The 23,393-nt window shown below is 48.4% G+C and overlaps 1 protein-coding gene across 7 annotated transcripts in view; it reads right to left on the bottom strand.

Annotated features, from left to right (window-relative positions):
* Positions 1–23,393, bottom strand: part of CDC14B (cell division cycle 14B) — a 358,395-nt gene that overhangs the window by 195,789 nt on the left and 139,213 nt on the right. For all 7 annotated transcript variants that reach the window (XM_063913731.1, XM_063913732.1, XM_063913730.1 and 4 more), the window contains exon 2: positions 13,234–13,324. In XM_063913731.1, coding sequence (XP_063769801.1) covers positions 13,234–13,324 — 91 coding nt within the window. The remainder of the gene's footprint in view (positions 1–13,233; positions 13,325–23,393) is intronic.

The following is a 23,393-nucleotide window of genomic DNA, read 5'->3' as shown; positions in this document are numbered from 1 at the left end:
CTTCTGTTCTTCTAGCTCTGCGAGGGGGACGGCGGCGCGGCTCCGGGAACGGACGATCGAGGACAGGTGCCTGTGTTCGAACCCTCTGGAGCTAATGGTGTCCAGTAGCCTAAGAAGCACAAGCTAGCTGCAAGCAGGTAGGTTTGCTTCTCTCCCCTTAGTCCCACGTAGCAGTGAGTCTGTTGCCAGCAGAAGCTCACTGAAAATAAAAAAACCTAATAAATACTTTCTTTACTAGTAAGCTCGGGAGAGCCCACTAGGAGCACCCAGCTCTGGCCGGGCACAGATTCTAACTGAGGTCTGGAGGAGGGGCATAGAGGGAGGAGCCAGTGCACACCAGATTGTACCTAATCTTTTCTTTAGAGTGCCCAGTCTCCTGCGGAGCCCGTCTATTCCCCATGGTCTTTACGGAGTTCCCAGCATCCACTAGGACGTCAGAGAAATTGTGTTTTAACACCTGTCGCTCTTTTAGCTGCAGCCAATTCTGAATTTACATTCTGAATCATGCTTTTAAAGCTATCGAACCAATCAGGTGCCTGTGAGCTTGGTCCATGTGGTGATAAGGAACATTGCTCACACATGAGTGAACCCACTGAAGACAGAGTAGAGTTACAAGCAGCACACATAACCATGTCAACAGACATCTTACACAACTGTAACACAGCGCAGCCCACTGACCAACCCCTCCACACAGACCCTAGAGAGCCCCTGAAGTGACACTGAGGAGCGGACACCAGCACACAGAAACACAGCAGCACAATGTGTTGAAGTATGTGTATAACCTGATACAAGTGCTGCGGCGTTACCACTAGCATGCTCCCCCCTTTCTATGACCTCCTGGTACCAGTTTGCAGTCTGTAGCCATGTGGGTTCTGGAGGAGCAGCGTGCATGCAGCCTTGAAGATCCGCAGCAGCAGGAAATGGCACCTTCCCGCCGCTGGTCCCGCCCCTTGCAGTCCCTATGAGTTTATATTGGCCACATATAACGAACAGCATAATATGCATTGTACAGTACACACAAAGCCTCGAGACAGTGAGCACTGCGGGGCTTAATAGCCCTGAGCAAGTCTGTCCGCGGCGGGCACCGCAACTCCGGGCCCGTGAACGGCGTGTGGCTTGCTGCCAAAACTGCACTGGGAACCAGTTAAATGGGACCCCGGTGTAACACCCACCACACTAACTTCGGCACCTGTTAGAGGGTGGTGGCTAGCTGCTGGCATGGGCACATATACGAACGATGTGTGATCAGCACCTCAGGAGCTCAGTATCCTGTCAGCTGGGATTACGAACCATTAACCCTCAGGAGGTTGGTTCAGTCTCCACTCTAAGTCCCACGAAGCAGGTAGCCTGGTTGCCAACCAGAGCTACCTAAAAATAATAAACTAAAATAAAATAAAAGGAAAATCTCTGGAGCTCCAGAGAGATGCACCCGGCTCCTTGGGCACATTTTTCTAACCTGAGTCTGGTAGGAGGGGCATAGAGAGTAGGAGCAAGCACACACACTAAAGGTTTTTTTAAAGTGCCAGGTTCCAGTGGATCCGATTTATACCCATGGTACTAAAGTACAAGACCCCAGTATCCACTAGGATGTAAGAGAAAATAAGAATTTACTCACCGGTAATTCTATTTCTCGTAGTCCGTAGTGGATGCTGGGTACTCCGTAAGGACCATGGGGTATAGACGGGCTCCGCAGGAGACTGGGCACTCTTAAAAGAAAGATTAGGTACTATATCTGGTGTGCACTGGCTCCTCCCTCTATGCCCCTCCTCCAGACCTCAGTTAGGGAAACTGTGCCCGGAAGAGCTGACATTACTAGGAAAGGATTTGGAATCCAGGGTAAGACTCATACCAGCCACACCAATCACACCGTACAACTCGTGATAACTATACCCAGTTAACAGTATGAACAATAACGGAGCCTCTCTCAACAGATGGCTCATACAATAACCCTTTAGTTAAGCAATAACTATATACATGTATTGCAGAGAGTCCGCACTTGGGACGGGCTCCCAGCATCCACTACGGACTACGAGAAATAGAATTACCGGTGAGTAAATTCTTATTTTCACTGACGTCCTAGTGGATGCTGGGTACTCCGTAAGGACCATGGGGATTATACCAAAGCTCCCAAACGGGCGGGAGAGTGCGGATGACTTTGCAGCACCGAATGAGCAAACTCAAGGTCCTCCTCAGCCAGGGTATCAAACTTGTAGAATTTTGCAAAAGTGTTTGAACCCGACCAAGTAGCAGCTCGGCAAAGTTGTAAAGCCGAGACCCCTCGGGCAGCCGCCCAAGAAGAGCCCCCTTCCTCGTGGAATGGGCTTTTACCGATTTAGGATGCGGCAGTCCAGCCGCAGAATGTGCAAGCTGAATCGTGCTACAGATCCAGCGAGCAATAGTCTGCTTTGAAGCAGGAGCACCCAGCTTGTTGGGTGCATGCAGGATAAATAGCGAGTCAGTTTTCCTGACTCTAGCCGTCCTGGAAACAAAGTTCAGGGCCCGGACTACGTCCAGCAACTTGGAATCCTCCAAGTCCCTAGTAGCCGCAGGCACCACAATAGGTTGGTTCAAATGAAACGATGATACCACCTTAGGGAGAAATTGGGGACGAGTCCTCCATTCTGCCCTTTCCATATGGAAGATCAGATATGGGCTTTTACATGACAAAGCCGCCAATTCTGACACACGCCTAGTCCAAGCTAAGGCCAAAAGCATGACCACTTTCCACGTGAGATATTTTAGCTCCACGGTCTTAAGTGGCTCAAACCAGTGGGATTTTAGGAATCCAACACACGTTAAGATCCCAAGGTGCCACTGGAGGCACAAAAGGGGCTGAATATGCAGCACCCCTGTAACATCGTCCGAACTTCAGGCAGTGAAGCCAGTTCTTTTTGAGAGAAAAAGGGATAGGGCCGAAATCTTGGCCTTTATGGATCCTAATTTTAGGCCCATAGTCACTCCTGACTGTAGGAAGTGCAGGAATCGACCCCCCTGGAATTCCTCTGTAGGGCCTTCCCGGCCACACACCAAGCAACCTATTTTCGCCATATACTGTGAAAAAGTCTTGCTGTCACGTCTTTCCTAGCCTTTATCAGCGTAGGAATAACTGCATCCGGAATGCCCTTTTCCGCTAGGATCCGGCGTTCAACCGCCATGCCGTCCAACGCAGCCGCGGTAAGTCTTGGATCAGACAGGGTCCCTGTTGCAACATGTCCTGACTGAGAGGCAGAGGCCATGGGTCCTCTAAGAGCATTTCTTGCAGTTCCGGGTACCGAGTCCTTCTTGGCCAATCCGGAGCAAAGAATATTGTTCACACTCCTCCGTTTATTACAATTCTCAGCCCTTGGGTCTGAGAGGAAGAGGAGGGAATATATAGACCGACTGGAACACCCACGGTGTTACTAGTGTAACCACAGCTATCGCCTGAGAGTCTCTTGACCCAGCGTAAAACCTTTATCATCTTTTTATTGAGGTGGGACGCCATGTAGTCCACCTGAGGCAGTTTCCATCAATTTGCAAAACTGTGTGAAGACTTCCTGATGAAGTCACCACTTTCCCGGGTGGAGGTCGTGTCCACTCCCGGAATGAACACTGCTGACAGTGCGCTTACTTGATTCTCCGCCCAGCGAAGAATTCTGGTGGCTTCTACCCTCGCCACCCTGCTCCTTGTGCCGCCCTGGCGGTTTACATGAGCCCCTGCGGTCTGACTGGATCAGAACCGGTTGGTCGCGAAGCAGGAACTCCGCTTGACTTAGGGCGTTGTATATGGCCCTTAGTTCCAGGATATTGATGTGAAGGCAAGTCTGTTGGCTTGACCACAAACCTTGGAATTTTCTTCCCTGTGTAACTGCCCCCCACCCTCGGAGGCTTGCATCCGTGGTCACCAGGACCCAGTCCTGAATGCCGAATCTGCGGCCCTCGAGAAGGTGAGCACTCCGCAGCTACCACAGGAGAGACACCCTGGCCCTGGGGGATAGGGTGATTAACCGATGCATCTGAAGATATGATCCGGACCACTTGTCCAGTAAGTTCCATTGTCCTTGCATGGAACCAGCCTAAGGGGATGGCCTCGTATGATGCCATCATCCTTCCCAGGACTCGAGTGCAGTGATGCACTGACACCTGTTTCGGTTTTCAATGGATTCCTGAGCTCTCTCTATCGGGAGATAAACCCTCTTCTGGTCTGTGTCTAGGATCATGCCTAGGCGAGGCAGATGAGCTGTAGGAACCAACTGCGACTTCGGAATATATTGAATCCAGTCGTGTTGCCGTTTCACTTCCAGAGAAGATGATACGCTGTCCAGCAACTGCTCTCTTGATCTCGCTTTTATGAGATCATCCAAGTATGTGATAATAGTGACACCTTGCTTCCGCAGGAGCACCATCATATCCGCCATTACCTTGGTGAAATTGTAATGACAATCCCGTACCGCAATTCTGAGGTACGCCTGATGAGGTAGATAAATGGGGACACGAAGGTATGCATCCCTTATGTCCCGATTCATTTCAGGCTTGCAATGACCGCTCTTAGCGATTCTATCTTGAACCTGAACCTTTTCAGGTATATGTTCAGGGATTTTAATTCAATATGGGTCTAACCGAACCGTCTGGTTTCGGGATTATAACATGGTCGAATAATAACACCCTCTTGTTGAAGGAGGGGACCCTTGACCACCACCTGTTGAAGATACAATTTACGAATTGCAGTTAACACTGGCTCCCTCTCTTGGGGAGAAGCCCGCCGGGTCCTCGGTGAGGGGGCATCTTCTCACAGTCCAGCCTGTATCCCTGCGATACAATTTCTATTGCCCAGGGATCTAACAGGGAGTGAACCCACTTGTGGCTGAACTTACGAAGGCGTGTCCCCACCGGGCCTAGCTCCGTCTGTGGAGCCCCAGCGACATGCGGTGGATTTTTGTAGAGGCCGGGGAGGACTTCTGTTCCTGGGGACTAGCTGTGATGTACAGCTTCTTTCCTCTGCCCCCGGCTCGGACAAGAAAGGACGCACCTCAGACTTTCTTGTTTCTTTATTCGAAAAGCTGCATTTGATAATGTCGTGCTTTCCTAGGCTGTGCAGGAATATAAGGCAAAATAATAAGATTTTACTTACCGATAAATCTATTTCTCGTAGTCCGTAGTGGATGCTGGGGACTCCGTCAGGACCATGGGGAATAGCGGCTCCGCAGGAGACAGGGCACAAAAGCAAGCTTTTAGGATCACATGGTGTGTACTGGCTCCTCCCCCTATGACCCTCCTCCAAGCCTCAGTTAGGTACTGTGCCCGGACGAGCGTACACAATAAGGAAGGATCTTGAATCCCGGGTAAGACTCATACCAGCCACACCAATCACACCGTACAACTTGTGATCTGAACCCAGTTAACAGTATGATAACAATGAAGTAGCCTCTAAAAAAGATGGCTCACAACAATAATAACCCGATTTTTGTAACAATAACTATGTACAAGTAATGCAGACAATCCGCACTTGGGATGGGCGCCCAGCATCCACTACGGACTACGAGAAATAGATTTATCGGTAAGTAAAATCTTATTTTCTCTAACGTCCTAGTGGATGCTGGGGACTCCGTCAGGACCATGGGGATTATACCAAAGCTCCCAAACGGGCGGGAGAGTGCGGATGACTCTGCAGCACCGAATGAGAGAACTCCAGGTCCTCCTCAGCCAGGGTATCAAATTTGTAGAATTTTACAAACGTGTTCCCCCCTGACCACGTAACTGCTCGGCAAAATTTTAAAGCCGAGACCCCCTCGGGCATCCGCCCAAGATGAGCCCACCTTCCTTGTGGAATGGGCACTTACAGATTTTGGCTGTGGCAGGCCTGCCACAGAATGTGCAAGCTGAATTGTACTACAAATCCAACAAGCAATAGTCTGCTTAGAAGCAGGAGCACCCAGCTTTTTGGGTGCATACAATATAAACAGCAAGTCAGAATTTCTGACTCCAGCCGTCCTGGAAATATATATATATATATATATATATATATATATATATATATATATATATATATATATATATATATATATATATTTTTAGGGCCCCGACAACGTCTAGCAACTTGGAGTCCTCCAAGTCCCTAGGAGCCGCAGGCACCACAATATGTTGTTTCAGGTGAAACGCTGACACCACCTTAGGAAGAAACTGGGGACGAGTCCGCAGTTCTGCCTTGTCCGACTGGAAAAACAAATATGGGCTTTTTTAAGACAAAGCCCCCAATTCTGACAATCGTCTGGCCGAGGCCAGGGCCACAACATGGTCACTTTCCATGTGAGATATTTCAAATTCACAGATTTGAGCGGTTCAAACCAATATGATTTTAGGAATCCCAACACTACGTTGAGATCCCACGGTGCCACTGGAGGCACACAAGGGGCTGTATATGCAATACTCCCTTGACAAACGTCTGGACTTCAGGAATTGAAGCCAATTTTTTCTGGAAGAAAATCTACAGGGCCGAAACTTGAACCTTAATGGACCCCAATTTGAGGCTCATAGACACTCCTGTTTTCAGGAAGTGCAGAAATCGACCTAGTCGAAATTTTTTCGTGGGGCCTTCCTGGCCTCACCCACGCAATATATTTTCACCACATGTGGTGATAACGTTGTACGGTCACCTCCTTCCTGGCTTTGACCAGGGTAGGTATGACTTCTTCCGGAATGCCTTTTCCCTTAGGATCCGGCGTTCAACCGCCATGCCGTCAAACGCAGTCGCGGTAAGTCTTGGAACAGACAAGGTCCCTGCTGGAGCAGGTCCTTTCTTAGAGGCAGATGCCACGGTTCCTCTTGGAACAGACATGGTTCTTGCTGAAAGCAAATCCCATCTTAGCTCCCGAGGCCATTAGTCCTCTGTGAGCATCTCTTGAAGTTCCGGGTACCAAGTCCCTCTTGGCCAATCCGGAGCCACGAGTATAGTTCTTACTCCTCTACGTCTTATAATTCTCAATACCTTGGTTATGAGAAACAGAGGAGGGAACACATACACCGACTGTTACACCCACGGTGTTACCAGGACGTCCACAGCTATCGCCTGAAGGTCTCGTGACCTGGCGCAATACCTGTCACGTTTTTTGTTCGGGCGGGACGCCATCATGTCCACCTTTGGTCTTTCCCAACGGTTCACAATCATGCGGAAAACTTCCCGATGAAGTTCCCACTCTCCCGGGTGGAGGTCGTGCCTGCTGAGGAAGTCTGCTTCCCAGTCATCCACTCCCGGAATGAACACTGCTGACAGTGCTAACACATGATTTTCCGCCTAGCGAAAAATCCTTGCAGTTTTGACCACTGCCCTCCTGCTTCTTGTGCCGCCCTTTCTGTTTACGTGGGCGACTGCCGTGATGTTATCCCACTGGATCAATACCGGCTGACCTTGAAGCAGAGGCCTTGCTAAACTTAGAGCATTATAAATTTGCTCTTAGCTCCAGTATATTTATGTGGAGAGAATTCTCCAGACTTGATCACACTCCCTGGAAATTTTTTCCCTGTGTGACTGCTCCCCAGCCTCTCAGGCTGGCCTCCGTGGTTACCAGCATCCAATCCTGAATGCCGAATCTGCGGCCCTCTAGAAGATGAGCACTCTGTAATCACCACAGGAGAGACACCCTTGTCCTTGGATATAGGGTTATCCGCTGATGCATCTGAAGATGCGATCCGGACCATTTGTCCAGCAGATCCCACTGAAGAGTTCTTGTGTGAAATCTGCCGAATGGAAGCGCTTCGTAATAAGCCACCATTTTTACCAGGACTCTTGTGCAATGATGCACTGACACTTTTCCTGGTTTTAGGAGGATCCCGATTAGCTCGGATAACTCCCTGGCTTTCTCCTCTGGGAGAAACACCTTTTCCTGGACTGTGTCCAGAATCATCCCTAGGACCAGCAGACGTGTCGTCGGAACAACTGCGGTTATGGAATATTTAGAATCCACCCGTGCTGTCGTAGAACTACTTGAGATAGTGCTACTCCGACCTCCAACTGTTCTCTGGACCTTGTTCTTATCAGGAGGTCGTCCATTCTCTTTGACGACGAATCCTCATTTCGGTCATTACCTTGGTAAGGACCCGGGGTGCCTTGGACAATCCAACGGCATCGTCTGAAACTGATAGTGACAGTTCTGTACCACGAACCTGAGGTACCCTTGGTGAGAAAAGCAAATTTTTGGGACATGGAGGTAAGCATCCCTGATGTCCCGGGACACTATATAGTCCCCTTGTTTGCTATCACTGCTCTGAGTGACTCCATCTGAATTTGAACCTTTGTAAGTGTTCAAAAAAAAATTTTTGATTTAGAATCGGTCTCACCTAGCCTTCTGGCTTCAGTACCACCATATAGTGTGGAACAATACCCCTTTCCTTGTTGTAGGAGGGGTATTTTTATTATCACCTGCTGGGAATACAGCTTGTGAATTATTTTCAATACTGCCTCCCTGTCGGAGGGAGACATTGGTACAGCAGACTACAGGAACCTGCGAGGGGGGAAACGCCTCGACATTCCAATCTGTACCCCTTGGATACTACTTGTAGGATCCAGGGGTCCTGTACGGTCCCAGCGTCATGCTGAGAACTTAGTAGAAGCGGCGAAGGGCTTCTATTCCTGGGAATGAGCTGCCTGCTGCAGTCTTCTTCCCTTTTCTCTATCCCTGGGCAGATATGACTCTTATAGGGACGAAAAGACTGAGGCTGAAAAGACGGTGTCTTTTTCTGCAGAGATGTGACTTAGGGTAAATAAGGGTGGATTTTCCAGCAGTTGCCGTGGCCACCAGGTCCCATGGACCGACCCCAAATAACTCCTCCCCTTTATACGGCAATACATCTTTGTGCCGTTTGGAATCTGCATCACCTGACCACTGTCGTGTCCATAAACATCTTCTTGCAGATATGGACATCGCATTTACTCTTGATGCCAGAGTGCAATATCCCTCTGCGCATCTCGCATATATAGAAATGCATCCTTTAAATGCTCTATAGTCAATAAAATACTGTCCCTGTCAAGGGTATCAATATTTTTAGTCAGGGAATCCGACCAAGCCACCTCAGGTCTGCACATCCAGGCTGAGGCGATCGCTGGTCACAGTATAACACCAGCATGTGTGTGTATACATTTTAGGATATTTTTCAGCCTCCTATTAGCTGGCTCCTTAAGTACGGTCCTATCTGTAGATGGTACCGCCACTTGTTCTGATAAGCGTGTGAGCGCCTTATCCACCCTGAGGGGTGTTTCCCAACGCGCCTTAACTTCTGGCGGGAAAAGGTATACCGCCAATAATTTTCTATCGGGGGAAACCCACGCATCATCACACACTTCATATAATTTATCTGATTCAGGAAAAACTACAGGTAGTTTTTTCACCTCACACATAATACCCTTTTTTGTGGTACTTGGAGTATCAGAAATATGTAACACCTCCTTCATTGCCCTTAACGTGTGGCCCTAAAGGAAAATACGTTTGTTTCTTCACCGTCGACACTGAAATCAGTGTCCTTGTCTGGGTCTGTGTCGACCGACTGAGGTAAATGGGCATTTTACAGCCCCTGACGGTGTTTGAGACGCCTGGACTTTGTTCGCCGGCCCTCTCATGTCGTCAACCGGCTTACAGCGTGTTGACATTATCACGTAATTCCATAAATAAGCCATCCATTCCGGTGTCGACTCCCTAGAGAGTGACATCACCATTACAGGCAATTTGCTCCGCCTCCTCACCAACATTTACCTCATACATGTCGACACACACGTACCGACATACAGCACACACATAGGGAATGCTCTGATAGAGGACAGGACCCACTAGCCCTTTGGGGAGACAGAGGGAGAGTTTGCCAGCACACACCAAAACGCTATAATTATCCAGGGACAACCTTTATATAAGTGTTCCTCCCTTATAGCATTTTAATATATGTACATATCGCCAAATCAGTGCCCCCCCTCTCTGTTTTAACCCTGTTTCTGTAGTGCAGTGCAGGGGAGAGCCTGGGAGCCTTCCCACCAGCATTTCTGTGAGGGAAAATGGCGCTGTGTGCTGAGGAGAATAGGCCCCGCCCCCTTTTCGGCGGGCTTCTTCTCCGGAGTTTTTGATATCTGGCAGGGGTTAAATACATCCATATAGCCTCAAGGGCTATATGTGATGTATTTTTCGCCATACAGGTATTATACATTGCTGCCCAGGGCGCCCCCCCCCAGCGCCCTGCACCCTCCGTGACTGCTGTGAGAAGTGTGCTGACAACAATGGCGCACAGCTGCAGTGCTGTGCGCTACCTGATGAAGACTGAAAGTCTTCTGCCGCCTGGTTCCGGACCTCTTCATCTTCAGCATCTGCAAGGGGGGTCGGCGGCGCGGCTCCGGGACGAACCCCAGGGCGAGCCCTGTGTTCCGACTCCCTCTGGAGCTAATGGTGTCCAGTAGCCTAAGAATCCAATCCATCCTGCACGCAGGTGAGTTGAAAATCTCTCCCCTAAGTCCCTCGATGCAGTGAGCCTGTTGCCAGCAGGACTCACTGAAAATAAAGAACCTAAAAACTTTTTCTAAGTAACTCTTTAAGAGAGCCACCTAGATTGCACCCTACTCGGACGGGCACAAAAACCTAACTGAGGCTTGGAGGAGGGTCATAGGGGGAGGAGCCAGTACACACCATGTGATCCTAAAAGCTTGCTTTTGTGCCCTGTCTCCTGCGGAGCCGCTATTCCCCATGGTCCTGACGGAGTCCCCAGCATCCACTAGGACGTTAGAGAAATCAGAATTACCAGCTATAGCTGTGGAGACCAGGCCCGAGAACCTTTCTCCACACAATCCTCAGCCTTCCATATGCCTCTTAAGTCGGCATCATCTGTCCAATGTATATTCTACAGGACACGTCAAGCAGAAATCGACATAGCTTTTGTCTCTAGGACCCAGTATACTCATGTCCCTTTGGGCATGCTTTATAATTATATATCTATCACTTAAGACAGCATCTTAAAATATTTATATGCATACTAGGGTCTCAATCTCTGCTGATAAGGTACCTGTCCACGCTGCCACAGCGCTAGAAACCCATGCCGACACAATCGCCGGTCTGGGTAGTATACTAGAATGTGCACACTATCTGCAGGATCCCTGAGAATAGCTAGTGCAAACAGGACACCCAAGGGGAAGATTCTCAACACATCCTGGCCCTAGTGGGGAAAGGATACAGCCTGAGAATTCTCTTGTGGGAAGCTGCCGTCTCTTGTCTGGAGATTCCCGCTCTTTTTCCTCATGAGAGGAGGGAAATTTACCTCAGCATTCTTCCCCTTAACATGTGTACTCTCGTGACAGGGACAGATGAGTCATCAGTGATATGCAAATCATCTTTTATTCCAATAATCATATATTGAATATCTTTTAGCCCTCTTGGCTGTAACTTTGCATTATCGTAGTCGACAGTGGAGTTAAACTCTGTGTCGATACTTTGTTATTTTGGATAGTGAGCATAGAGAGACTCTGAAGGACTCTGTGACATAGGGACAGACCAGGGTAGATTTCCTTTCTGTTCCCTAACCTTTTGTGCAATCATTTTACCTCAGCACTTACACATATCCAAACAGGTGTCGGCGTTGTTGACGGAGACACCCTCCCACACACTTATCCGCTCTATCACCTCCTTAGAGGAGCCTTTTACCTCAGACATGTCGACACACGCGTACCGACACACCACACACACAGGGGATGCTCTATTTGAAGACAGTTCCCCCCACCAGGCCCTTTGGAGAGACAGAGAGAGAGTATGCCAGCACACACCACAGCGCTATATAATACAGGGATGTACACTATACTGAGTGATTTTTCCCCTATAGCAGCTTATATACACAGTTTTGCGCCTAAATTTATGTGCCCCCCCTCTCTTTTTTACCCTTTGTGTACCAGGATACTGCAGGGGAGAGCCTGGGGAGCTTCCTTCCAGCTGAGCTGTGAAGAGAAAATGGCGCAGGTGTGCTGAGGAAGAAGGCCCGGCCCCCTCAGCGGCGGGCTTCTGTCCTTTTATGTACTTTAATGGCGGGGGTTAATGCTCATATACAGTTTATCAGACTGTATTATGTGCTTTTCGCCAAGTAAGGTAATCTAATTGCTGCCCAGGGCGCCCCCCCCCCCCCCCCAGCGCCCTGCACCCATCAGTGACCGGAGTGTGTGGTGTGCTAAGGGAGCAATGGCGCACAGCTGCAGGACCGGACGACCGAGGACTGGGCCTGTGTTCGATCCCTCTGGAGCTAATGGTGTCCAGTAGCCTTAGAAGCCCAAGCTAGCTGCAAGCAGGTAGGTTCGCTTCTCTCCCCTCAGTCCCACGTAGCAGTGAGTCTGTTGCCAGCAGATCTCACTGAAAATAAAAAACCTAACAAATACTTTTTTTTCTAGGAAGCTCAGGAGAGCCCCTAGGGTGCATCCAGCTCTGGCCGGGCACAGATACTAACTGAGGTCTGGAGGAGGGGCATAGAGGGAGGAGCCAGTGCACACCAGATATAGTACCTAATCTTTCTTTTAAGAGTGCCCAGTCTCCTGCGGAGCCCGTCTATACCCCATGGTCCTTACGGAGTACCCAGCATCCACTAGGACGTCAGAGAAATAAAGAATCTATAAATTTGATAAAGCAATGCGGTTAGGGTTAGGCTGTGGGGAGGGGGTTAGGATTAGGCACCAAGGGGGGAAATCGGGATGCCGGCGTCAGTATTGTGACCTCAGGCATCCTGTCCGCCGGTCATTTATACTGCACCCCAGCCACCAGCGGATATATCTACACTTCCTGTGAGGGATTACGTCTCAGCTGGGTGGGAAAATTCAAATGCCCGTCCAGCTGCATGACAGGGACCAGCATATAGAGCGGCCGATCGGTAAGTGTGTATACTTGCCTGGATCGGCTACATGGTCGGCACAATGGCTGGTACACAGATATCTGTCAGATGAATGTCCAGCCTTACTCATGATATATCAGCAGGTTGAACGGTTTTAGTAACGGAGACTACTGCAAATTCTCTTAAGTAGTCACCTCTCTACCAAAGTAACTAAGGTCTCCACTTGCAGTCATACTAAACTTAATTATAGGCAATCAGGGCTGACTGCTTTTTCCATAAATATTAATTGCTAAATTAACATAATCTCTAAACATAATCTATTGCAGTGTGTAAGACCAAGCTTTCAATATGAAAGGCTTTCATTTACCCATGTATTTACATAATTGTTTTTCCAGAACCAGCATTTCACCTAAGCGTACTTACTTTTCATATACAAGTTCATCATCGATGGAGAAATAATACGTGCTTGGAGTTGACTTTGGTTTGCAGCAGAGGATGGCAAAGTAAAGACTATCTGAAACGGAGCACACAAAAAAAAAAAAAAATTAGACATTGTTAGATTAAGCTACAGTACTACTCCAGATATTACAACGTTCATTCTACTAGGGAAGGAAAAAGTGGGAAGCGGCAGGATTGGGGTAGAACCTCTAATGACAGCAGAGTTTTATAGACGTCTCCCAAAATACACATTTATGTCAAGTGTTCACCTGTAAAAGGAAATACATTATGCAGGTTATTGTATGATTTAGGGGCATATTTAACATTTAATTTTTATTAAAATAATGTGAAAACTGGTGTTTCTCTTTATTTTAGTACTTCTTAAAATGTATGAAAGGGCTTGTGAGGTGAATTCATAAAATAGTCTCCCATGCCCTCAAATCTGCATATTTTTTAGTATGCAGATTGCATTTTCCATGAAACTACCTTCATTCAGAAATCAGTGATCAGTTAGCTCCTTCACTGTGACCCAGTCAGCTGAGGTGCTGACTTGGACTTATCACTGCACCTCAGGTGACTGGGTTACAGAGCAGTCCATGGCTGCAGGCAAGTTTTATTTCATTATTTGGGAGGGGCAGGAGAGGAGGCCAGACACTGGGCAGCAGAAAAAAGGGCGATATCAGGGGCATAATCAGGCAGGAGCATGTGCAGACAAATTCTTAGGGTATTTTTTTTGCTTAAAATACCCAATACATTCGGGGAGGGAGTTTGCAGTGAGAGCTTTTTTCTACAAGTTCTGTCCTGGGATGTGCGTTATAATACATTCATACGATGCAAATATCGCATTGCGAATGTAGTCACAATTACTGCATCGGAGATGCGTAATATGATAAATATGCCCCTTTGTGATCTCTTACAAATGTTCCACTGCAAAGCCACACTACTGATGAAGCCCAAGAGATATGCCACTGTGTCAAAAACTCAAGCACAATACATCAATGTAAATGCAGTATTGCTATGGGCAGCTACTGTGCAAAAAAGGTACCTACAGACTTCAAATGTGAAAACTGTCTGCAGATACTACACAAAATGTCCACTCATTAGAAAGGGAACATAATGTGTGCCAGTTCAATATTATGCCAACTATTGCATAACAAAGAACAAAAGCAAAGAATTACATACAACAAATTCAAAACAGTGAGAAAGACACACCTATACACACACTCCCAAAATTCCAGAAGCAGCACAATGGGCCTGATTCAGAAGTGTACAGTAATGCATTGGCAGCTGTGATCCCATACGCAGTGTTTGTGTGACAATATGCTAATTCTTTGGCATCCTGGAAACGGTCTGAGCAGGACTGGCAGGATTGCAGATTTAAAAAAAAAAAAAAAAAAAAAAAAAAGAATTTACTTACCGATAATTCTATTTCTCGTAGTCCGTAGTGGATGCTGGGAACTCCGTAAGGACCATGGGGAATAGCGGCTCCGCAGGAGACTGGGCACAAAAGTAAAGCTTTAGGACTACCTGGTGTGCACTGGCTCCTCCCCCTATGACCCTCCTCCAAGCCTCAGTTAGGATACTGTGCCCGGACGAGCGTACACAATAAGGAAGGATTTTGAATCCCGGGTAAGACTCATACCAGCCACACCAATCACACCGTACAACCGGTGATCTGAACCCAGTTAACAGCATGATAACAGAAGGAGCCTCTGAAAAGATGGCTCACAACAATAATAACCCGATTTTTGTAACAATAACTATGTACAAGTATTGCAGACAATCCGCACTTGGGATGGGCGCCCAGCATCCACTACGGACTACGAGAAATAGAATTATCGGTAAGTAAATTCTTATTTTCTCTGACGTCCTAGTGGATGCTGGGAACTCCGTAAGGACCATGGGGATTATACCAAAGCTCCCAAACGGGCGGGAGAGTGCGGATGACTCTGCAGCACCGAATGAGAGAACTCCAGGTCCTCCTCAGCCAGGGTATCAAATTTGTAGAATTTAGCAAACGTGTTTGCCCCTGACCAAGTAGCTGCTCGGCAAAGTTGTAAAGCCGAGACCCCTCGGGCAGCCGCCCAAGATGAGCCCACCTTCCTTGTGGAATGGGCTTTTACAGATTTTGGCTGTGGCAGGCCTGCCACAGAATGTGCAAGCTGAATTGTACTACAAATCCAACGAGCAATAGTCTGCTTAGAAGCAGGAGCACCCAGCTTGTTGGGTGCATACAGGATAAACAGCGAGTCAGATTTTCTGACTCCAGCCGTCCTGGAAACATATATTTTCAGGGCCCTGACTACGTCCAGCAACTTGGAGTCCTCCAAGTCCCTAGTAGCCGCAGGTACCACAATAGGCTGGTTCAAGTGAAACGCTGAAACCACCTTAGGGAGAAATTGAGGACGAGTCCTCAATTCTGCCCTGTCCGTATGAAAAATTAGGTAAGGGCTTTTATAGGATAAAGCCGCCAATTCTGAGACGCGCCTGGCTGAAGCCAGGGCCAACAGCATTACCTCTTTCCATGTGAGATATTTTAAGTCCACAGTGGTGAGTGGTTCAAACCAATGTGATTTTAGGAACCCCAAAACTACATTGAGATCCCAAGGTGCCACTGGAGGCACAAAAGGAGGCTGTATATGCAGTACCCCCTTGACAAACGTCTGAACTTCAGGAACTGAAGCCAGTTCTTTTTGGAAGAAAATCGACAGGGCCGAAATTTGAACCTTAATGGACCCTAATTTTAGGCCCATAGACAGTCCTGTTTGCAGGAAATGCAGGAAACGACCCAGTTGAAATTCCTCTGTAGGGGCCTTCCTGGCCTCGCACCACGCAACATATTTACGCCAAATACGGTGATAATGCTGTACGGTTACATCCTTCCTGGCTTTGATCAGGGTAGGGATGACTTCATCCGGAATGCCTTTTTCCTTCAGGATCCGGCGTTCAACCGCCATGCCGTCAAACGCAGCTGCGGTAAGTCTTGGAACAGACAGGGTCCCTGCTGGAGCAGGTCCCTTCTTAGAGGTAGAGGCCACGGGTCCTCTGTGAGCATCTCTTGAAGTTCCGGGTACCAAGTCTTTCTTGGCCAATCCGGAGCCACGAGTATGGTCCTTACTCCTCTCCTTCTTATGATTCTCAGTACCTTGGGTATGAGAGGCAGAGGAGGGAACACATACACTGACTGATACACCCACGGTGTTACCAGAGCGTCCACAGCTATTGCCTGAGGGTCCCTTGACCTGGCGCAATACCTGTCTAGTTTTTTGTTGAGGCGGGACGCCATCATGTCCACCTTTGGTTTTTCCCAACGGTTCACAATCATGTGGAAGACTTCTGGGTGGAGTCCCCACTCTCCCGGGTGGAGGTCGTGCCTGCTGAGGAAGTCTGCTTCCCAGTTGTCCACTCCCGGAATGAACACTGCTGACAGTGCTATCACATGATTTTTCCGCCCAGCGAAGAATCCTTGCAGCTTCTGCCATTGCCCTCCTGCTTCTTGTGCCGCCCTGTCTGTTTACGTGGGCGACTGCCGTGATGTTGTCTGACTGGATCAGCACCGGCTGACCTTGAAGCAGAGGTCTTGCTAGGCTTAGAGCATTGTAGATGGCCCTTAGCTCCAGGATATTTATGTGAAGTGATGTCTCCAGGCTTGACCACAAGCCCTGGAAATTTCTTCCCTGTGTGACTGCTCCCCAGCCTCTCAGGCTGGCATCCGTGGTCACCAGGACCCAGTCCTGAATGCCGAATCTGCGGCCCTCTAGAAGATGAGCACTCTGCAACCACCACAGGAGAGACACCCTTGTCCTTGGTGACAAGATTATCCGCTGATGCATCTGAAGATGCGACCCGGACCATTTGTCTAGCAGATCCCACTGGAAGGTTCTTGCGTGGAATCTGCCGAATGGGATTGCTTCGTAAGAAGCCACCATCTTTCCCAGGACCCTTGTGCATTGATGCACTGAGACTTGACCTGGTTTTAGGAGATTTCTGACTAGTTCGGATAACTCCCCGGCTTTCTCCTCCGGGAGAAACACCTTTTTCTGGACTGTGTCCAGGATCATCCCTAGGAATAGAAGTCGTGTCGTCTGGATCAGCTGCGATTTTGGAATATTGAGAATCCAACCGTGCTGGCGCAGCACTATCTGAGATAGTGCTACCCCGACTTCCAACTGTTCCCTGGATCTTGCCCTTATCAGGAGATCGTCCAAGTAAGGGATAACTAAAACTCCCTTTCTTCGAAGGAGTATCATCATTTCGGCCATTACCTTGGTAAAGACCCGGGGTGCCGTGGACAATCCAAACGGCAGCGTCTGAAACGGATAGTGACAGTTCTGTACCACAAACCTGAGGTACCCTTGGTGAGAAGGGTAGATTGGGACATGTAGGTAAGCATCTTTGATGTCCAGAGACACCATATAGTCCCCTTCTTCCAGGTTTGCAATCACTGCTCTGAGTGACTCCATCTTGAATTTGAACCTTTGTATGTAAGTGTTCAAGGATTTTAGATTTAAAATTGGTCTCACCGAGCCGTCCGGCTTCGGTACCACAAATAGTGTGGAATAGTACCCCTTTCCCTGTTGTAGGAGGGGTACCTTGATTATCACCTGCTGGGAATACAGCTTGTGAATGGCTTCCAATACTGCCTCCCTGTCTGAGGGAGACGTCGGTAAAGCAGACTTTAGAAAACGGCGAGGGGGAGACGTCTCGAATTCCAATTTGTACCCCTGAGATACCACCTGAAGGATCCAGGGGTCCACTTGCGAGTGGGCCCACTGCGCACTGAACCTCTTGAGACGGGCCCCCACCGTGCCTGAGTCCGCTTGTAAAGCCCCAGCGTCATGCTGAGGACTTTGCGGAGGCGGGAGAGGGCTTTTGTTCCTGGGAACTGGCTGTTTGCTGCAGCCTTTTTCCTCTCCCTCTGCCACGGGGCAGAAATGAGGCGCCTTTTGCCCGCTTGCCCTTATGGGGCCGAAAGGACTGCGCCTGATAATACGGCGTCTTCTTAGGTTGAGAAGCTACCTGGGGTAAAAATGTGGATTTTCCAGCAGTTGCCGTGGCTACCAGGTCTGATAGACCTACCCCAAATAACTCCTCCCCCTTATAAGGCAATACTTCCATGTGCCTTTTAGAATCCGCATCACCTGACCACTGCCGCGTCCATAAACCTCTTCTTGCAGAAATGGACAGCGCGCTAACTCTTGATGCCAGTCGGCAAATATCCCTCTGTGCATCACGCATATATAGAAATGCATCCTTCAAATGCTCTATAGTCAGTAATATACTGTCCCTATCTAGGGTATCAATATTTTCAGTCAGGGAATCCGACCACGCCACGCCCGCACTGCACATCCAGGCTGAGGCGATTGCTGGTCGCAGTATAACACCCGTGTGAGTGTATATACATTTTAGGATATTCTCCAGCTTTCTATCGGCAGGTTCCTTTAGGGCGGCCGTATCAGGAGAGGGTAGTGCTACCTGTTTAGACAAGCGTGTGAGCGCTTTATCCACCCTAGGGGGTGTTTCCCAACGTGCCCTATCCTCTGGCGGGAAAGGGTACGATGCCAATAACCTTTTAGGAATTATCAGTTTTTTATCGGGGGAAACCCACGCTTCATCACACACTTCATTTAATTCCTCGGATACAGGAAAAACTACAGGCAGTTTTTTCTCACCAAACATAATACCCTTTTTAGTGGTACTTGTATTATCAGAGATATGCAATACATTTTTCATTGCTTCAATCATGTAACGTGTGGCCCTACTGGAAGTCGCGTTTGTCTCCTCATCATCGACACTGGAGTCAGTATCCGTGTCTGTGTCTGCCATTTGAGTTAACGGGCGTTTTAAAGCCCCTGATGGCGTTTGAGACCCCTGGACAGGCACAAGCTGAGTAGCCGGCTGTCTCATGTCGTCAACTGTCTTTCGTAAAGAGCTGACACTGTCACGCAATTCCTTCCATAAGCTCATCCACTCAGGTGTCGACTCCCTAGGGGGTGACAACTCTATAATAGGCAATTGCTCCGCCTCCATCTCATTTTCCTCCTCAAACATGTCGACACAATCGTACCGACACACCGCACACACACAGGGAATGCTCTGATAGAGGACAGGACCCCACAAGCCCTTTGGGGAGACAGAGGGAGAGTATGCCAGCACACACCAGAGCGCTATATATAGACAGGAATACCACTATAAAAATGTGCTTTTCCCTTTATAGCTGCTGTTAATATTAAAACTGCGCCAAATTAGTGCCCCCCTCTCTTTTTTACCCTTTTCTGTAGTGCAGGACTGCAGGGGAGAGTCAGGGAGACGTCCTTCCAGCGGAGCTGTGATGGAAAATGGCGCCCATGTGCTGAGTAGATAGGCTCCGCCCCCTTCTCGGCGGCCTTTTCTCCCGCTTTTTGGTGAGTTCTGGCAGGGGTTAAAATACATCCATATAGCCCTGGGGGTTATATGTGGTGTATTTTTGCCAGCCAAGGTGTTTACATTGCTGCTCAGGGCGCCCCCCCCTAGCGCCCTGCACCCTCAGTGACCGAAGTGTGAAGTGTGCCTGAGTAACAATGGCGCACAGCTGCAGTGCTGTGCGCTACCTTGTTGAAGACTGATGTCTTCTGCCGCCGATTTTTCCGGACCTCTTCTTGCTTCTGGCTCTGTAAGGGGGCCGGCGGCGCGGCTCTGGGACCGAGCTCCGAGGCTGGGCCTGTGTTCGGTCCCTCTGGAGCTAATGGTGTCCAGTAGCCTAAGAAGCCCAAGCTGGCTGCAAGCAGGCAGGTTCGCTTCTTCTCCCCTTAGTCCCTCGATGCAGTGAGCCTGTTGCCAGCAGGTCTCACTGAAAATAAAAAACCTAAAACTAAACTTTCACTAAGAAGCTCAGGAGAGCCCCTAGTGTGCACCCTTCTCGGCCGGGCACAAAAATCTAACTGAGGCTTGGAGGAGGGTCATAGGGGGAGGAGCCAGTGCACACCAGGTAGTCCTAAAGCTTTACTTTTGTGCCCAGTCTCCTGCGGAGCCGCTATTCCCCATGGTCCTTACGGAGTTCCCAGCATCCACTAGGACGTCAGAGAAAACACTGTAAAATACACATTGGTGGTCACAGATACTTTGATACAGCAGAAATGGCTGCGGGAACAGAGATTGTGGCGCCATATTTTCTGCACATGAGATTGCAGTAGTAGCCATAGACTCCTTGAAAACTATTGCAATACCCCTGCGTTGTCACCACTCCCTATTACCTCCCACATACTGTCCATCACTTTGCATAGAAATCCTCACTGTAAGCGGAATCGCTAAGGTACCTTGGCGTGTACGCAGGCGAACCGGACAAGTGCAGTTGCCAAATAATCGCTTAACTGCAAAAAAATCGGAATCAGGCCCAATATGCCAGTCACTAAATGAGCCACACAAAATCTGCACCAAAAATAAGTGACAAGAGCATTGTCTTACTCATTACTGCTCTCCACATAGAAGTGGCATGGGCACAGTGATAAACGGTCCTTAAGATTGTACAATAGTAATAGCACTTTGTTACGTGTCACTCCATTTAGAAATCATAAGAGCAAACAATTTTTTTTTAAAAAGATCATGGTCACTAAATGCTCATCTGAATGAACCCTCCTACTACAGGAGAGGGGTAAATACTTTGTCAAAACAGAAAACTTGACACCCCAAGCAACAAAACCCAGGAATTCAGGAAATGTTTAGAAGTTGTCCATTGCTTTGATTTGGGAATAAAATGCCCTTTAGCAGAGCTAGATTTAACATCAGCCAAACAATATTCCTTCAAACGCCTATAAATATTTCCTCACTGTGGGGTATATGCAATTGCGGTCGAATTGCCGTAAATGTCGAAAAACGTGGCATTTTCGACACAAAAAAAAATTTCGACAACGCAATACAGTACGTTTCGACAAAAAAACACGGACGTTTCAGATTCGACTTTTTGAAATTCGACAGTTGTCAAATTCGACATGTCTGCAATGGTAAAAATGCGGCTTTTCGACAAAAGTGTATTCAATTGGAGAATGTCGATTCGACAACAGTGCTTTTCGACAGTAATTGTCAATTTCATTCCGTCTCACTTTGGTGGCGGAATCTAATAAAAAAATTTAAAAACATGTTTTTTTGGGTGTTTTTTTTATTGCTAATAGCATATCTATTTATATTAGAAGGGATTATGTACTTGGTTTGTCTATTAGGAGACAGAAGTATTATTTATATATTTTTTAAAAGAATAGTTTTTTTTTTTAAACTGACTAAAATAATATGGAGAGATCAGAGCATGGTTTTCAGTGGGAATAGGTTAAAATCAAGAAAAAAAAATGCGTGGGGTCCCCCCTCCTAAGCATAACCAGCCTCGGGCTCTTTGAGCCGGTCCTGGTTGTAAAAATACAGGGGGGGGGGGGAATGACAGGGGATCCCCCGTATTTTCACAACCAGCACCGGGCTCTGCGTCCGGTCCTGGTAACAAATACGGGGGACAAAAGGCGTAGGGGTCCCCCGTATTTTTAACACCAGCACCGGGCTCCACTAGTCAGAGAGATAATGCCACAGCCGGGGGACACTTTTATATCTGTCCCTGCGGCCCTGGCATTAAATCACTAACTAGTCACTCCTGGCCGGGGTACCCTGGAGGAGTGGGGACCCCTTAAATCAAGGGGTCCCCCCCCTCCAGCCACCCAAGGGCCAGGGGTGAAGCCTGAGGCTGTCCCCCCCCCATCCATGGGCTGCGGATGGGAGGCTGATAGCCAAGTGCGTGGTCCGAGTAAATGCGGTTTGTTTTTTTGCCAAGTACGAGGCTCAGAAGAGGACCGATCTACACTGGATTTTGGCAAATATAATTTTATTTTCAGGTACACCGTGGATTCTACTTGGAGAAGTGGACCGAACCTCGTGTCAACATAGGTAAGTATGTGTGTGTCGGCATGTATGTAATAAAGTTTTACTTTCACGGTGTCTGTGTACTGTTTTTATTTGGGTATTTTTTTGTAGAACTACAGGTACCAGCGGGACAGTTTCCCCCCCGCATGCTGGTACTTGTGGTTCTCCAAGTACCAGCTTGCGGGGGAGGCTTGCTGGGACTTGTAGTTCTGCTACAAAAAATAATACTCTTTATTTTGTCACTTGGCTATCAGCCCCCCATCCGCAGCCCATGGATGGGGGGGGCAGCCTCTGGCTTCACCCCTGGCCCTTGGGTGGCTGGAGGGGGGGGGGGGGCTTGATTTAAGGGGTCACCACTCCTCCAGGGTACCCCGGCCAGGGGTGACTAGTTAGTGATTTAATGCCAGGGCCGCAGGGACAGATATAAAAGTGTCCCCCGGCTGTGGCATTATCTCTCTGACTAGTGGAGCCCGGTGCTGGTGTTAAAAATACGGGGGACCCCTACGCCTTTTGTCCCCCGTATTTTTTGCACCAGGACCGGACGCAGAGCCCGGTGCTGGTTGTGAAAATACGGGGGATCCCCTGTCAATTTTTCCACCGTATTTTTACAACCAGGACCAGCTCAAAGAGCCCGAGGCTGGTTATGCTTAGGAGGGGGGACCCCACGCAATTTTTTTCTGGGTTTTTAAATCATTTTTGTGCCGTCCAAAAAGTCGAATCCAGGACGCACATATCCGTCATTGGTCCGTTTTTCGACAGCGGGACTGTCGAATACGTTTTTTATTGAATATGTCGAATTCGGGTCCCGGCGGCAGGGTATGCGACTGTCGAATTTTGTCGAATTTAAAAACGGTCGAATTCCAGCCGGTATTCGACCGCAATTGCATATTTCCACAGAACGCATCCATGCTCTTTATGCCAAGCAGTTTCCAGTAAATGTCTGTAGTGCACTAATCCCTCTTTTCAACAGGTTGTGGGATACAAGAGCCTGCGCTTGTTATACCAACTGGAGAACTTCTTAATGCAGATAAAAGGTCATAAATGTTCTAGAAAGCATACCGGAAACGGTCTACAGGCAGATTTACCATAGGCAAGCACAGTAATCCACATTGTTGGATAGCATTGCCTGAATGGAATACATTTTTGGAAAGGATGTTTAATTTCCTTACAAGTAGCCAGAAGCATTAACTACACGCAGAGGCTCTAATTACACCTCAGCAATCTGCCAGTGCTCCTCATACTGTAGAAACCTGTTTGTATATCTGGCA

This window comes from Pseudophryne corroboree, chromosome 1 (assembly GCF_028390025.1).
Source record: "Pseudophryne corroboree isolate aPseCor3 chromosome 1, aPseCor3.hap2, whole genome shotgun sequence".
NCBI classification, from domain to species: domain Eukaryota; kingdom Metazoa; phylum Chordata; class Amphibia; order Anura; family Myobatrachidae; genus Pseudophryne; species Pseudophryne corroboree.
The sequence above is the reverse complement of the archived record's forward strand: the minus strand, read 5'-3'. Positions and strand labels throughout refer to the sequence as shown.